This window comes from Gobio gobio (genome assembly GCF_949357685.1).
Source record: "Gobio gobio genome assembly, chromosome: 20".
NCBI classification, from domain to species: domain Eukaryota; kingdom Metazoa; phylum Chordata; class Actinopteri; order Cypriniformes; family Gobionidae; genus Gobio; species Gobio gobio.
Window position 1 is genome coordinate 47,628,290 of NC_137113.1, and position 15,000 is coordinate 47,643,289.

The following is a 15,000-nucleotide window of genomic DNA, read 5'->3' on the forward strand; positions in this document are numbered from 1 at the left end:
GAGTCACTGAATCATTCACTTAATCGATTCATTCAAAAACACTGATTCATACTGGAACGAATCAAGCAACTGTCTTTATTAGTGAGTCACTGAATCATTCACTCGATCGATTCATTCAAAAACACTGATTCATACTGGAAGGAACTTAAAGGGTAACTAAACCCTAAACCAACTTTTTTTAGTTAATGATCTGTAATACTGGGGCTTTATTAATGCTGTTCATTGATTCGAGTAAATGTTTTGACATTTGAGTATAAAGTGTTTTAATTCTATAAAATATGGTGTAAAACCGCCAAAGTGCTGCCCTCTTAAGGTTGAACAGTGGCTACTGCAGTTGAATTTTCCTATTGGACGTTGAGGGTCATCGTGACGTAGGATGGTACCTCCAACGGCTCACTAGCCACGCCCCCTGGCACGAGCTCACCACGCCCTCAGAAATGTTTCCCCCAATCACATGATGAGAACGGCTTCACTCCAGTATGAATGTCATGTTACATGAAGTGGAAACATTATGAATGAAACTCACTTGACACTTGCTTTAACATTGTATTGAAGAAAATACGGTTAAATAATGCAGTTGTCAGTACACGTCAGGCTTTTCTTGCGATATTATTGCCGCCCGTCATGTGTGCAGATCATTTTCATACATGAGACGCACTTTCAAACCCTGACACGCCAGTGGTTGCCACGGACGCACACAGACAATCCACCCTCCTCCACTTCAGGTGAAGGTGGAGAAATGACCGCTCTGTTGCAAAGCTACTGGCGTCACTCCAGTCATTGTCCATCTTTGCGACTCGCGAGTCAGACAGCTGTCAATCAATCCGTCACTGCGGGTCTCAGGTGCACGCCCTCCGCTCAGCCCCGCCCTCGGTTCATCCCCTCTGTCTCCACTGGGCTCCGCCCACTTTTCCAGCATTTTTCAAAATTTGCCAGTGGGTGGAGTTAAGCTCTGATCAGGGGTTTAGTTACCCTTTAATGACTGTCTTTATGCGTGAGTCACTGAAATGACTCATTCAACACATTTGTTCAAAGCAATGATTCATTCAGGGACAAATCAATCGATTGCCTTTATCAGTCAGTCATTGAATCATTCACTCGATCGATTCATTCAAAAACACTGATTCATACTGGAACGAACTTAATGACTGTCTTTATGAGTGAGTCACTGAATCATTCATTCAACAAATTTGTTCAATAAAACTGATTCATTTAGAAACAAATCAAGCGATTGCCTTTATGAGTGAGTCACCGAAATCATTCATTCAACAGATTCGTTCAAAAACACTGATTCATTTAGGAACGAATCAAGCGATTGTCGTTATGAGTGAGTCACTGAATCATTCATTCAACAGATTTGTTCAAAAACACAGATTAATTTAGGAACGAATTAAGCGATTGCATTTATGAATGAGTCATTGAAATCATTCATTCAACAGATTTGTTAAAAAAACTGATTCATTTAGGATTTAATCAAGCGATTGCCTTCATGAGTGAGTCACTAAATCATTAATTCAACAGATTTGTTCAAAAACACTGATTAATTTAGGAACGAATCAAGCGATTGCCTTTATGAGTGAGTCATTGAATCATTCATTCAACAGATTCATTCAAAAACACTGATTCATTTAGGATTTAATCAAGCGATTGCCTTCATGAGTGAGTCACTGAATCATTCATTAAACAGATTCGTTCAAAGCACTGATTCATTTTGTAACAAATCAAGCGATTGCCTTAATGAGTCAGTCATTAAATCATTCATTCAACAGATTCATTCAAAAACACGGATTAATTTAGGAACGAATCAAGCGATTGCCTTTATGAGTGAGTCATTGAATCATTCATTCAACAGATTCATTCAAAGCACTGATTCATTTAGAAACAAATCAAGCGATTGCCTTCATGAGTGAGTCATTAAATCATTCATTCAACAGATTCGTTCAAAGCACTGATTCATTTAGAAACAAATCAAGCGATTGCCTTCATGAGTGAGTCATTAAATCATTCATTCAACAGATTCGTTCAAAAACACTGATTCATTTAGGAACGAATCAAGCGATTGCCTTTACGAGTGAGTCACTGTATCAATAATTCAACAGATTTGTTCAAAAACACTGATTCATTTAGGAACGAATCAAGCGATTGACTTTACGAGTGAGTCATTGAAATCATTCATTCAACAGATTTGTTAAATAAAACTGATTCATTTAGGATTTAATCAAGCGATTGCCTTTATGAGTGAGTCACTAAATCATTAATTCAACAGATTTGTTCAAAAACACTGATTCATTTAGGAACGAATCAAGCGATTGCCTTTATGAGTGAGTCACTGAATCATTCATTTAACAAATTCGTTCAAAAACACTGATTCATTTAGGAACGAATCAAGCGATTGCCTTTATGAGTGAGTCACTGAATCATTCATTTAACAAATTCGTTCAAAAACACTGATTCATTTAGGAACGAATCAAGCGATTGCCTTTATGAGTGAGTCACTGAATCATTCATTTGACAAATTCGTTCAAAAACACTGATTCATTTAGGAACGAATCAAGCGATTGACTTTATGAGTGAGTCACTGAAATCATTAATTCAACAGATTTGTTCAAAAACACTGATTAATTTAGGAACGAATCAAGCGATTGCCTTTATGAGTGAGTCATTGAATCATTCATTCAACAGATTCGTTCAAAGCACTGATTCATTTTGTAACAAATCAAGCGATTGCCTTCATGAGTGAGTCATTAAATCATTCATTCAACAGATTCGTTCAAAAACACTGATTCATTTAGGAACGAATCAAGCGATTGCCTTTATGAGTGAGTCATTAAATTATTCATTCAACAGATTCGTTCAAAAAACTGATTCATTTAGAAACAAATCAAGCGATTGCCTTCATGAGTCAGTCATTGAATCATTCATTCAACAGATTCATTCAAAAAACTGATTTATTTAGAAACAAATCAAGCGATTGCCTTCATGAGTCAGTCATTAAATCATTCATTAAACAGATTCATTCAAAAACACTGATTCATTTAGGATTTAATCAAGCGATTGCCTTCATGAGTCAGTCATTGAATCATTCATTCAACAGATTCATTCAAAAAACTGATTTATTTAGAAACAAATCAAGCGATTGCCTTCATGAGTGAGTCACTAAATCATTAATTCAACAGATTTGTTCAAAAACACTGATTCATTTAGGAACGAATCAAGCGATTGCCTTTACGAGTGAGTCACTGAATCAATAATTCAACAGATTTGTTCAAAAACACTGATTCATTTAGGAACGAATCAAGCGATTGCGTTTATGAGTGAGTCATTGAATCATTCATTCAACAGATTCATTCAAAGCACTGATTCATTTAGAAACAAATCAAGCGATTGCCTTCATGAGTGAGTCATTGAATCATTCATTCAACAGATTCATTCAAAAACACTGATTCATTTAGAAACAAATCAAGCGATTGCCTTTATGAGTGAGTCATTGAATCATTCATTCTACAGATTTGTTCAAAGCACTGATTCATTTAGAAACAAATCAAGCGATTGCCTTTATGAGTGAGTCATTGAATCATTCATTCAACAGATTCATTCAAAAACACTGATTCATTTAGAAACAAATCAAGCGATTGCCTTCATGAGTGAGTCATTGAATCATTCATTCAACAGATTCATTCAAAAACACTGATTCATTTAGAAACAAATCAAGCGATTGTCTTAATGAGTCAGTCATTAAATCATTCATTCAACAGATTCATTCAAAGCACTGATTCATTTAGAAACAAATCAAGCGATTGCCTTCATGAATGAGTCATTGAATCATTCATTCAACAGATTCGTTCAAAGCACTGATTCATTTAGGAACGAATCCAGCAATTGCCTTAATGAGTCAGTCATTAAATCATTAATGATTGAATCGTTCAAAAACACTGATTCATTCTAGGAAGAACTAAATGACTGTCATTGAATCATTCAGTCAACTGATTTGTTCAAAACACTGATTAAGGAACACAATATTGCCAACATCTCATATTATTATCACTTATCTGTGTGTGCACCTCCACCCTCTCAAATCCTTCATTTATTTATCATCTGATTATCAATATCTCTTGGTGGATTAAACGGCCGCTTTGCATGACCTACATGCCTCAGCAATGTGCACTCAGACAATTATGTGTAAATTAGAGAAAGTGGAAAATGAGACTCTGATGAGCCACAAGAGGAGATTTAACCAGTGCTTATTATTGACCACGTGGTGGATTCATTAAAGACCTGCTTAAGATGCTGATGCAACCATGTGAAATTAACTTCTACTCCCTTAATCCGGTGTAATCCTGTTTGGCAGAGAGTGTGTGGATTATCTGTGAGAGTAATGAAAGCGGTCAGCGATAGCGCAGCACTTCAGTGTGTGTGTGTGTGTGTGTGTGTGTGTGTGTGTTACAGACAGCGTGAGGAAAGATGAGGTTTATACCTTCACAATAAAGAGAAGACGTAATGCAATGGAGCACTCGGATTGAAACACATAAACAAATCACAAAGGTTATTGTACAGGTCAGTAAGGACACATTAGTGCACACCTGTGATTAGTCAGGCTTGTAATTAAAGGCACAATATGTAATTTATCGTCTGTTATTCAACACAACGGCGTGTCTTGACTCTTGATTGGGCGGAGCTTTTATTCTACGAATCAAGCAATTGTCTTTATCAGTCAGTCATTGAATCATTCACTCGATCGATTCTTTCAAAAACACTGATTCGTTCAGGAACAAATCAAGCAACTGCCTTTATCAGTCAGTCATTGAATCATTCACTCGATCGATTCATTCAAAAACCCTGATTCATACTGGAACGAATCAAGCAACTGCCTTTATCAGTCAGTCATTGAATCATTCACTCGATCGATTCATTCAAAAACACTGATTCATACTGGAACGAATCAAGCAACTGCCTTTATCAGTCAGCTATTGAATAATTCACTCGATCGATTCATTCAAAAACACTGATTCATACTGGAACGAATCAAGCAACTGCCTTTATCAGTCAGCCATTGAATCATTCACTCGATCGATTCATTCAAAAACACTGATTCATACTGGAACGAATCAAGCAACTGCCTTTATCAGTCAGTCATTGAATCATTCACTCGATCGATTCATTCAAAAACACTGATTCATACTGGAACGAATCAAGCAACTGCCTTTATCAGTCAGTCACTGAATCATTCACTCGATCGATTCATTCAAAAACACTGATTCATACTGGAACGAATCAAGCAACTGCCTTTATCAGTCAGTCATTGAATCATTCACTCGATCGATTCATTCAAAAACACTGATTCAGTCAGCAACGAATCAAGCAACTGCCTTTATCAGTCAGCCATTGAATCATTCACTCGATCGATTCATTCAAAAACACTGATTCATCCTGGAACGAATCAAGCAACTGCCTTTATCAGTCAGTCATTGAATCATTCACTCGATCGATTCATTCAAAAACACTGATTGATACTGGAACGAATCAAGCAATTGTCTTTATCAGTCAGTCATTGAATCATTCACTCGATCGATTCATTCAAAAACACTGATTCAGTCAGCAACGAATCAAGCAACTGCCTTTATCAGTCAGCCATTGAATTATTCACTCGATCGATTCATTCAAAAACACTGATTCATCCTGGAACGAATCAAGCAACTGCCTTTATCAGTCAGTCATTGAATCATTCACTCGATCGATTCATTCAAAAACCCTGATTCATACTGGAACGAATCAAGCAACTGCCTTTATCAGTCAGCTATTGAATAATTCACTCGATCGATTCATTCAAAAACACTGATTCATACTGGAACGAATCAAGCAACTGCCTTTATCAGTCAGTCATTGAATCATTCACTCGATCGATTCATTCAAAAACACTGATTCATTCAGCAACGAATCAAGCAACTGCCTTTATCAGTCAGCCATTGAATCATTCACTCGATCGATTCATTCAAAAACACTGATTCATACTGGAACGAATCAAGCAACTGCCTTTATCAGTCAGTCATTGAATCATTCACTCGATCGATTTATTCAAAAACACTGATTCAGTCAGCAACGAATCAAGCAACTGCCTTTATCAGTCAGCCATTGAATCATTCACTCGATCGATTCATTCAAAAACACTGATTCATCCTGGAACGAATCAAGCAACTGCCTTTATCAGTCAGTCATTGAATCATTCACTCGATCGATTCATTCAAAAACACTGATTGATACTGGAACGAATCAAGCAATTGTCTTTATCAGTCAGTCATTGAATCATTCACTCGATCGATTCATTCAAAAACACTGATTCAGTCAGCAACGAATCAAGCAACTGCCTTTATCAGTCAGCCATTGAATTATTCACTCGATCGATTCATTCAAAAACACTGATTCATCCTGGAACGAATCAAGCAACTGCCTTTATCAGTCAGTCATTGAATCATTCACTCGATCGATTCATTCAAAAACACTGATTGATACTGGAACGAATCAAGCAACTGCCTTTATCAGTCAGCCATTGAATCATTCACTCGATCGATTCATTCAAAAACACTTATTCATACTGGAACGAATCAAGCAACTGCCTTTATCAGTCAGTCATTGAATCATTAACTCGATCGATTCATTCAAAAACACTGATTGATACTGGAACGAATCAAGCAATTGTCTTTATCAGTCAGTCATTGAATCATTCACTCGATTGATTCATTCAAAAATACTGATTCATACTGGAACGAATCAAGCAACTGCCTTTATCAGTCAGTCATTGAATCATTCACTCGATTGATTCATTCAAAAACACTGATTCATACTGGAACGAATCAAGCAACTGCCTTTATCAGTCATTCATTGAATCATTCACTCGATCGATTCATTCAAAAACACTGATTCATACTGGAATGAATCAAGCAACTGCCTTTATCAGTCAGTCACTGAATCATTCACTCGATTGATTCATTCAAAAACACTGATTCATACTGGAACGAATCAAGCTACTGCCTTTATCAGTCAGTTATTGAATCATTCACTCGATCGATTCATTCAAAAACACTGATTCATACTGGAATGAATCAAGCAACTGCCTTTATCAGTCAGTAATTGAATCATTCACTCGATCGATTCATTCAAAAACACTGATTCATACTGGAACGAATCAAGCAACTGCCTTTATCAGTCTGTCATTGAATCATTAACTCGATCGATTCATTTAAAAACACTGATTCATACTGGAACGAATCAAGCAACTGCCTTTATCAGTCAGTCATTGAATCATTCACTCGATTGATTCATTCAAAAACACTGATTCATACTGGAACGAATCAAGCAACTGCCTTTATCAGTCAGTCATTGAATCATTCACTCGATCGATTAATTCAAAAACACTGATTCATTCAGCAACGAATCAAGCAACTACCTTTATCAGTCAGCCATTGAATCATTCACTCGATCGATTCATTCAAAAACACTGATTCATACTGGAACGAATCAAGCAACTGCCTTTATCAGTCAGCCATTGAATCATTCACTCGATTGATTCATTCAAAAACACTGATTCATTCAAGAAATAACTAAATTACTGTCTTTATGAGTGAGTCATTGAATCATTCATTCAACAGATTCATTCAAAGCACTGATTCATTCAGGAACAAATCAAACAATTGATTTTATGAGTGAGTCGTTGGATCATTCACTCGATTGATTTGTTCAAAAACGCTGATTCATTCTGGAAAGAACTAAATGACTGTCTTTATGAGTGAGTCATTGAATCATTCATTCAACAGATTCGTTCAAAGCACTGATTCATTCAGGAACAAATCAAGCAACTGCTTATATGAGTGACTCACTGAATCATTCACTCGATCAATTCGTTCAAAAACACTGATTCATTCTGGAAAGTACTAAATGACTGTCTTTATGAGTGAGTCATTGAATCATTCATTCAGCAGATTCATTCGAAGCGAGGAAAGAATCAAGTCAGTTACTGAATCAATCACTTGATCGATTTGTTCAACAATAGAAATACACAGAATTTAAAACAATAAAATGTTGATTCTCAAGTAAATGTATCTGTAAAGGTATTTTTTACAGGAAAACAAGACACTGAGATACTGAGAGAAGAAAATGATTTTTGTGCAGTGTGACGTGAAGGCCTTGTTTTTCATATCTCAGGCTTTTGTTCCTGGTTAGTCACGTTGATTAGCATGAATTTACGCTAATTAACCTGGGCAGCAGAGTTCAGGCATGAGTGCTTCTGTGCAAATGAACAGGTGCTGTGTTAGTGCACACACACACACACACACACACACACACACACACACACACACACACACACTCATAAAGTCCCTTATGGTCAGGAGTCCGATAGCAAACAAAAGCGTCTTGAGATGGTCTGAGGAATTGCACATGTGAATGTGTGTTTGAAGCTCATGTTGTTTGTGCACGTTTGTGATGTCTGTGCGCATAGAGAGTGTGTGTGGGAGTGTGAGGGGGTTGTGTGTTTACATGTTCACATATTAATAAGGATGTTTAAAAGCCTGGGGTGATATCTGTCCCCCTGCGCCTCGACTAATGGTTATAAATGGTGCAATACTTCGTGATGTATTAATAACTGGGCCTGCAGCTGTAAACCTGTAGGACACATGGCCTCGATACCTCAATACCTTTGATGCACAAGTCATTAAACTCACATCTCATTTCCAAATCATTAGCCCGAAACTTTTTCTTCCGCTCATCCTCCCTCTCTTAAAATGAGTCCGTGCATTTAGATCAATGTGTATCAGACCAATGCACAGCATATGAGGAGATTATAAATCAGATGCTTTCTTCCATAACTGCCAGGGTTTGGGTTGACTATGCCAGATATGCATGGATGAATATTGCATATATAAGTATATACTGTAACATTATAGTTATTGTGTAATGTTGAATGTCTGTCATTAATGTTTCTTAAAGGATGCGTTCACTTTTAAATAAACTTTTGCTGATCATTTCCTCACCCCCATGTCATCCAAGATGTCCATGTCTTTCTTTCTGCAGTCGAAAAGAAATGAAGGTTTTTGATGAAAATATTCCAGGATTGTTCTCCATATAATGGACTTCAATGGGCTCCAAACGGTTCAAATGACAGTTTCAGTGCAGCTTTAAAGGGCTTTAAACGACACCAGATGATGAATAAGGGTCTGATCTAGACAAACCATCAGTTTCTGAGAGAAACCCAGCAGTATTTATGCTAATATTTTACCTCTTATCAGACGAACGCGATCATCTCTGAGCTCTGCCATAACTTCCGCTAAGTGAGGTCAAAATACGAGCGTGGTCATAGATATATCGATCATAGATGTCTAATTCTACTGATCCGTGCAGGCACTAATGAGGCATCTATGTATACATCTATGACCACGCTCGTATTTTGACCTCACTAAGCGGAAGTTATGGCGGAGCTCAGAGACGATCACGTTCGTCTGATAAAGGGATAGTTCACCCAAAAATGAAAATTAGCCCATGATTTACTCTCCCTCAAGTCATCCGAGGTGTATATGACATTCTTCTTTCAGACGAATAAAATCGGAGTTATATTACAAAAGTCCAGGCTAATCCAAGCATTAGAATTGGATTCATAGTTGCTCTGTTTTAAAAAACAGTCCATAAAAAGTGCATCTGTCCGTCATATAACTGCTCCACGCGGGAGCTTCAGAAGGCCTTTATTAACACCCCAGAGCAGTGTGGAGCAGTTATATGATGGACAGATGCACTTTTTATGGACTTCAAAAACAGAGCAACAATTAATCCAATTCTAAAGCTTGGATTAGCCTGAACTTTTGTAATATAACTCAGATATTATTCGTCTGAAAGAAGAATGTCATATACACCTAGGATGACTTGAGGGTGAGTAAATTATGGGCTAATTTAAATTTTTTGGTGAACTATCCCCTTAAGAGGTAAAATTATAGAATTAATACTGCTGGGTTTGTCACAGAAACTGATGGTTTGTCTAGATCAGACCCTTATTCATCATCTGGTGTCGTTTAAAGCCCTTTGAAGCTGCACTGAAACTGTCATTTGAACCGTTTGGAGCCCATTGAAGTCCATTATATGGAGAACAATCCTGGACTGTTTTCATCAAAAACCTTCATTTCTTTTCGACTGCAGAAAGAAAGTCATGGACATCTTGGATGTCATGGGGGTGAGGAAATGATCAGCAAAAGTTTATTTAAAAGTGAACTAATCCTTTAAGCCTGGAACACACCAAGCCGACGGTCGGGCAGTTTTCATGCGTCAGCCACTAAGTTTTCTCGGTGTGCTGACGTTGGTCCTCGTCGGCTATTTTTCAGCTGATTCGACATGTTGAATCGGCGTCAGTGCTTGTTGGTTAGTCGGGCCATCTGATCGTTCTGATTGGCTGTTCTGCTAGCGAACCAGTGCACGAGAAAAACAACCAGAAGTGAGCGTCTGTGGTGAGCGAGATTATGAGGTGCTTTGTTTATATAGGGTATACAGGGAAGCTCTACAGGGAAGTTTCCCGCTTTGAATAACGAGAACAGATACTGCCACCAACTGGTACGGAAAGATATTTCCTCTTAAAGGGTAACTAAACCCCAGCTCAGCGCTTAAAGGGTTAGTTCACCCAAAAATGAAAATTCTGTCATTAATTACTTACCCTCATGTCTTTCGACACCCGTCAGACCTCCGTTCATCTTCAGACACAAATGAAGATATTTTTGTGTAATTTTGATGGCTCTGAAAGGCCTCCATTGACACAATGGCACGGTTCACCCTCAAGACCCTTAAAAGACACTAAAGACTAAAGTTACAAAGTCCATCTCACTACAGTGGTTCTACAATAACTTTATGAAGAGGCGACAATAGTTTTTGTGCGCAAAAAAACCCTAAATAACGACTTACATAGTGATGACGATTTCAAAACAAAGCATCATGAAGCTTCGAAGCGTTATGAATCAGTGAGTCGATTCAGTGGTTTGGAGCGTTATGAATCTGTGAGTCGATTCAGCAGTTTGAAGCGTTATGAATCAGTGAGTCGATTCAGCAGTTTGAAGCGTTATGAATCAGTGAGTCGATTCAGCAGTTTGAATCGCCAAATTTCAGCAGTTTGGCGGTTTGACACGCGATCCGAATCATGATTCGACTCACTGATTCATAACGCTTCGAAGCTTCATGAGGCCGTGTTTTGAAATCGTCATCACTATGTAAGTCGTTATTTAGGGTTTTTGTGCACACAAAAACTATTGTCGCCGATTCATAAAGTTGTTTTAGAACCACTCTAGTGAGATGGACTTTGTAACGATGTCTTTAGTGCCTTTTATGGGTCTTGAGAGTGAACCGTGCCATTGTGCCAATGGAGGCCTTTCTGAGCATCAGATTTACACTAAAATATCTTCATTTCTGTTCCGAAGATGAACGGAGGTCTGACGGGTGTCGAACAACATGAGGGTAAGTAATTAATGACAGAATTTTCATTTTTGGGGGAACTAACCCTTTAACTCCACCCACTGGCAATATTTGAAAAATGCTGGAAAAAGTGGGCAGAGCTGTCTCTTTTCCAGCATTTTTTTGCTGACGTAATTTTTGCCGCACGCACCCTCGTGCTCATGCGGACGCGTCGAGTATAAACAAAGATTTGCACGAGCCGTTCCTATGCGACGACGGTGATGATAAAATGTGTGTCCCATTTGAATTCTATTGAGAATGTAGTAAAACACTACGGAGAAAGTCCAACATGAGCTAAAACAGCCACTAAAATGAAGCATCATCCTGCAAGCTTTTTAAACTCCTGATGACCACATTTACTAGAGTTTATCACGTTCTATTGTATTTATTGTGGTACATTTTGACTAGTTTGTAGAATTTATAATAGATAATCAGTTAAGGGAATAGATTTTTCACTAAATATGTATAAACCTGTGGCATGTTGTAGCCATAGTTTATAACTGTGCTGATATTTGATTAGAAAAAAGAAAAAGTGAACATTGGCCTGCATGGTAATGAGGAGCCATCGATGGTATTGCTTTGTAAATAAACCCTTATTGTAACAAAAGCTATAGTTAAACAATTACAAGAACTACAAGTTAGAAAGAGCTTTAAAGCTACATTGTGTGATGTTTTCCCCCATCTAGCAGTGAAACGGTATATGACCATCCAGTGAATATTAGTTTCTGTTCCTCTCAATTCCGATTTCGTTTTAACTCCTACGGTGGCCGATTTAGTCCAAGATTTAAATGGCTTCCAGTTCCACCTCGTCCACATTCGACACGGTGCCATCGAGTGTTAAAACGCCAAAGGCGAAGCTTGAATTTACGGGTATGTCCTTCTTTGGCTAATGTACTTTCAAGATGGAGGAGCAACATGGCGACCCGCATTCGAACCCTCACCCGTATGTGTTTACAATGGCATATTATAAACTTACGAGAATACTTTATTACTTGAAAGAAGTAAATATACATGAATGAGCACATATATTTTTTAAAGAACTAAGTGTTTTTACTAAGAATAAACTAAAAAAGTTACACAGTGTAGCTTTAAAGGGGTGGTTGCATGCGATTTCACTTTTTTAACTTTAGTTAGTGTGTAATGTTGCTGCTTGAGCATAAACAGTATCTGCAAAGTTACAGCGCTGAAAGTTCAATGCAAACGGAGATATTGTCTTTTAAAGTTATGGCAGTTTATTGCCTACAAAAACGGCCGATTTGGACTACAACAAGCTTCTTCCCGGGTTGGTGACATCATGAACACCTGCTATTAACAAACACTACCCCCGCAAACACGCAACAAAGTGGGCGAGGCCACATCACAGCCATTACGAAAGAGAGAGAGCTGTTGCAGAACTACAAACTACATTTGGCCATCTAACCAATCTAAGACCATTGCGTTTTTTCGGAGGGATGGGCTTCACAGAAGCAGGAAGCAAACGAGCCATTCAAAGGACAGTGGAGACAGCGGTGTGGAATAAAGGTCAAATATAAGAAAAATACGGCGTTTTAAAAAAAAGAAGTAATAAGACATGTTATACTGCGCCCAATAAACACAACCAAGCCTAGAAAAAAAACATGGAACCACCCCTTTAAAATATGGACCTTCTTGAATTATTGACACAACAATACCCCATAACCACACCCCCAACAAAGCCCCGCCCCCTCTGGTGAGTACGGCACTTTATTTTTTCCACTTCAAGCACTGGTATCAGTGATACTGGCTTTCATTCTTAAAAAGACACCATTACAACAATCGACTGACAGCACTAAAAATGACATTAAAAAGTCCAATGAGCCACATGAGTCTTACCTGTATGTTGTCAAAAGAAGCTTTATTTGTCACATCGTAGAGCAGCAGAAGAGCTGAAAAGAGAGACAAAATAATCACATGTTATGGAAGACTCAGAAGCATAGTTCGAATTACAGGGCCCCAAAGGGACAGAAATATCAGTTTTGGGGGGGTCCAAGCCATCATTAACGAAAATGAACGAAAAAACTAAAACTACGTGGGAAAAAACATTGCCGTTAACTGAAATAAAAATATACCTATTACAAAATAAACGATAACTAACTAAAACTGTAATGTGTGTTTGGCAAAACTAACTAAAATAAAATAAATCAATACAATTATAGTAAATGTCCTTAGTTTTCGTCTTTGTCAGGGTCTTTCATTTTTTAACGCTATTTAAAACATGCAGCGTCGGCCGGGTCATAGATATATACAAAGATACCTCATTAGTGCCTGCGTGGATCATGGCGTGGATCGCTCGAATGAAGAATCTAGGTATACATATCTATGACCCAGCCGGAATTTTGACCTCACACACAGGAAGTGATGGCGGTCTGCAGAGCTGAAGCGTTCGTCTGATATGAGGTGATATATTTGCATAAATACCGTTGGGTTTCTCTCAGAAACCGATCGTTTCGTGTCTTAAGTCATCAATGTGTCGTCACAAGCCGCAGGGTTTAATTTGAAGTTGTCTGTCCATGTTTTTTTTACTCTAATAGAATTAGACCCCATTGACATGCATTATATGAGTGACACACAGCAACGGTTGAGTTAAAAATCTTCATTTGTGTTCCACTGAAGAAACAAAGACACCTACATCTCTGATGCCTTAGAGGTAAGCAGAAAAACATCACATTTTCGTTTTTGGGTGAACTATCCCTTTAAGTTTAGTTTTCATCTCTGTTTTTTGTGTTTATTTAAAATAAGACAAATCTGATATTATTGTAATCTTATATCTGTTATTTAACAGTTGAGATGTTGTTTAATGCTGATCTAACAGCAGAAGACACGAGCCGCGGTTTACATCCCAGTTACAATGAGCCCCTATTAGAAATATGCCATTATATTCTATACTTTGATGAATTCTTTTGAGAAACCTTGAGAAAAGTGTGAATAATGACTGAGAGTTAATGTTCAGAAATTATGAATTATTATGATGTTTTGAACTATGCTGTATAGCTATATTTAGCGATGTGTTTGTAGTCAAACTCAAAAATGCTTATACTTTTAATGATTAAAAAATGGCATTATTTTATTTAAAAAAGTTAATAATTGTATTTTGTTGACAAAATATTTTAGTTTGTCTCGTATATTTTTTTGATTATATCAAGTCACATTTTAAGCTGTTATTTGCTCATGTTATAATGTACTCCACCTATGGGGCATGTTGTCACATTTCACTTCCATTCTTCCGGGGTAAATGAAGAAAAAAGTAAACACTGTATAAATGAAACAAAACCACATAATTATACTAGACATGTGGGGAATTAATGTGGGAAACAATAAATACTCTGAACCCCAAGTGGATTTACACAAACCCCAATTATGGTGGGGTAATTCACACTCTGCTCAGATGTTCGATTTTTCTAAATACAACAAGTCCATTTGCACCGCAAAATCTTTCTTTACTAGAAGACAAAGGAGTTAGAAAGTTTCTAACAGTAGTGCATGACTTCTTTCACAAGCGTGTGACTTTAA

The 15,000-nt window shown here is 37.6% G+C and overlaps 1 protein-coding gene across 1 annotated transcript in view; it reads right to left on the reverse strand.

Annotated features, from left to right (window-relative positions):
- rab26 (RAB26, member RAS oncogene family) overlaps positions 1-15,000 on the reverse strand; it is a gene marked incomplete at both ends in the record, with an annotated part of 172,367 nt that overhangs the window by 43,743 nt on the left and 113,624 nt on the right. Inside the window, one exon of the mRNA XM_079801689.1 lies at positions 13,324-13,376. Within this exon, the coding sequence (XP_079657815.1) occupies positions 13,324-13,376 (53 nt within the window). The remainder of the gene's footprint in view (positions 1-13,323; positions 13,377-15,000) is intronic.